The 1,502-nt window shown below is 36.8% G+C and overlaps 1 protein-coding gene across 2 annotated transcripts in view; it reads left to right on the top strand.

Annotated features, from left to right (window-relative positions):
• Positions 1 to 259: 259 nt before the first annotated feature.
• Positions 260 to 1,502, top strand: part of LOC137622033 (uncharacterized) — an 8,890-nt gene continuing 7,647 nt past the window's right edge. Inside the window, exon 1 of one of the 2 annotated variants that reach the window (XM_068352515.1) lies at positions 260 to 312. Coding sequence is in view for 1 of the 2 variants with exons in the window: in XM_068352514.1 (XP_068208615.1) it covers positions 376 to 416 (41 nt within the window). In the remaining variant the exon portion in view is untranslated. Of the gene's footprint in view, positions 313 to 359; positions 417 to 1,502 lie in introns of those variants that run through there. The other variant, XM_068352514.1, reaches the window with a different exon arrangement.

Genomic DNA, 1,502 nt, shown 5'->3' with positions numbered 1-1,502 from the left:
TTTCCTCGTTAAGTATTTCCTTAATTTTCTTTCTACACTGTTTATTCATTTTTATCTATCTTCCCTTTCACATTTAATTACGAAATGCCTTAAATATTAATCTCAAAATATAAGGAAATAATATAAAGCAACTATAGTTATCCATTTGATAATCAGCAGTAAGGCACCAGTGTATTTTAGAGGCTTTTCCCCAGTAAGAGGAAATTCTTCTTGAGAGTGCAATACATCAGGGTTCGCCGGTAAATATAAAAGCGACTTCAGACGATACAACACCGTCTTCTTTGTTGCGAGTTTACCATAGGCATAAGCCAGGTGCGAGTTTGTGTTTGAGTTTTAAGAGAGTTTCCAGTTTATTGAAAGAAACTTTTGGCTCAGATGCCTCAGAAATCCTTCGTCTGGGCGCGTATACAGTATCAGTTAGTTTCTTGTTAGGCTGGAGGTTTTTCAAGTGACTTTAACATTTTCATTATCATGATTATCGTTATAATCGTTACCATTTTTTTACGAATGAAAGCTTTTATAATAGACTTTTAATGAATATTACGCTACTCTTTCACAATAGTCATTTATTCTGCCAAGATCCTCCAGTGAACTCGACTTCCTACCAGTCACATTTGACAATATCTTTGAATTTTGCTTTTCGAAAAACTATCTCCTTGTCCTCTACACGTCCTCTAACTTCAGTATCAAAACGTCCGTATACGTACTTAAGTGCCCACCTAAGCAAAAATTTTTGATTTGCAGCTTTTTCGGTATTTTTAGGAGATTAAGAGACAAATTCATCTATTTCAAAGGACAAAATATATGAAGGTCGTAGGAGAAATAAATAGTTATGATGCTATAGCAATGAGACCGTTAAGATTCCCTAAACTATTCCTTTGAGCCAGTGTTCATAAAACTGTGTCCCCCAAATTCCTTCTTCCAAAATACGACGAACCAAAGGAAGTTGACGCGATATTGGTAAACTGTGCATCAAAATACTTTTCTATCTGACATCCTGAAGACAATAGTCCCAGATGAATGTTGATATTCTTCACAAATGTTCCCCGTTGCTTATGAAGTTGTCATTATTTCGGATTAGGTTTAACGATAGGAGGTTGCACATTTAAACGTTCTAAAAAATATTCTAAGGGTATGTCCTGTCCCCCTCAGAAGGAAGCTCTCCTGACATAAATGATACGATATCCTCAGAGTCCAATTTCCTAATGTACGGTTGGTCACAGGAATTTCTGGTACATCTACAGAGCGTGTTACATTCTAACTGCGCAATGAGTTCTACAGTATCTGTTTGGTTACTCGCCACGCAGTAAGGGGGCGGGGACATGGTGTATTTCCTTAGACCGAGGTGTGCCAGAAATTACTGTATCTAACTGTACATATTTCTAAACAGGATCATTTCTAGACATCTTGGTATTGTTATCTACTTCGGGTACATTGGTAAAATCACTTTTGAGAATGTTTAAACGATTGCATACTTTGTTGACCGCCGAAGCAAGTATTGC

Source organism: Palaemon carinicauda, chromosome 28 (genome assembly GCF_036898095.1).
Source record: "Palaemon carinicauda isolate YSFRI2023 chromosome 28, ASM3689809v2, whole genome shotgun sequence".
NCBI classification, from domain to species: Eukaryota; Metazoa; Arthropoda; class Malacostraca; order Decapoda; family Palaemonidae; genus Palaemon; species Palaemon carinicauda.
Note: the sequence above shows the minus strand (reverse complement) of the source record. Positions and strands in the feature narration are given on the sequence as shown.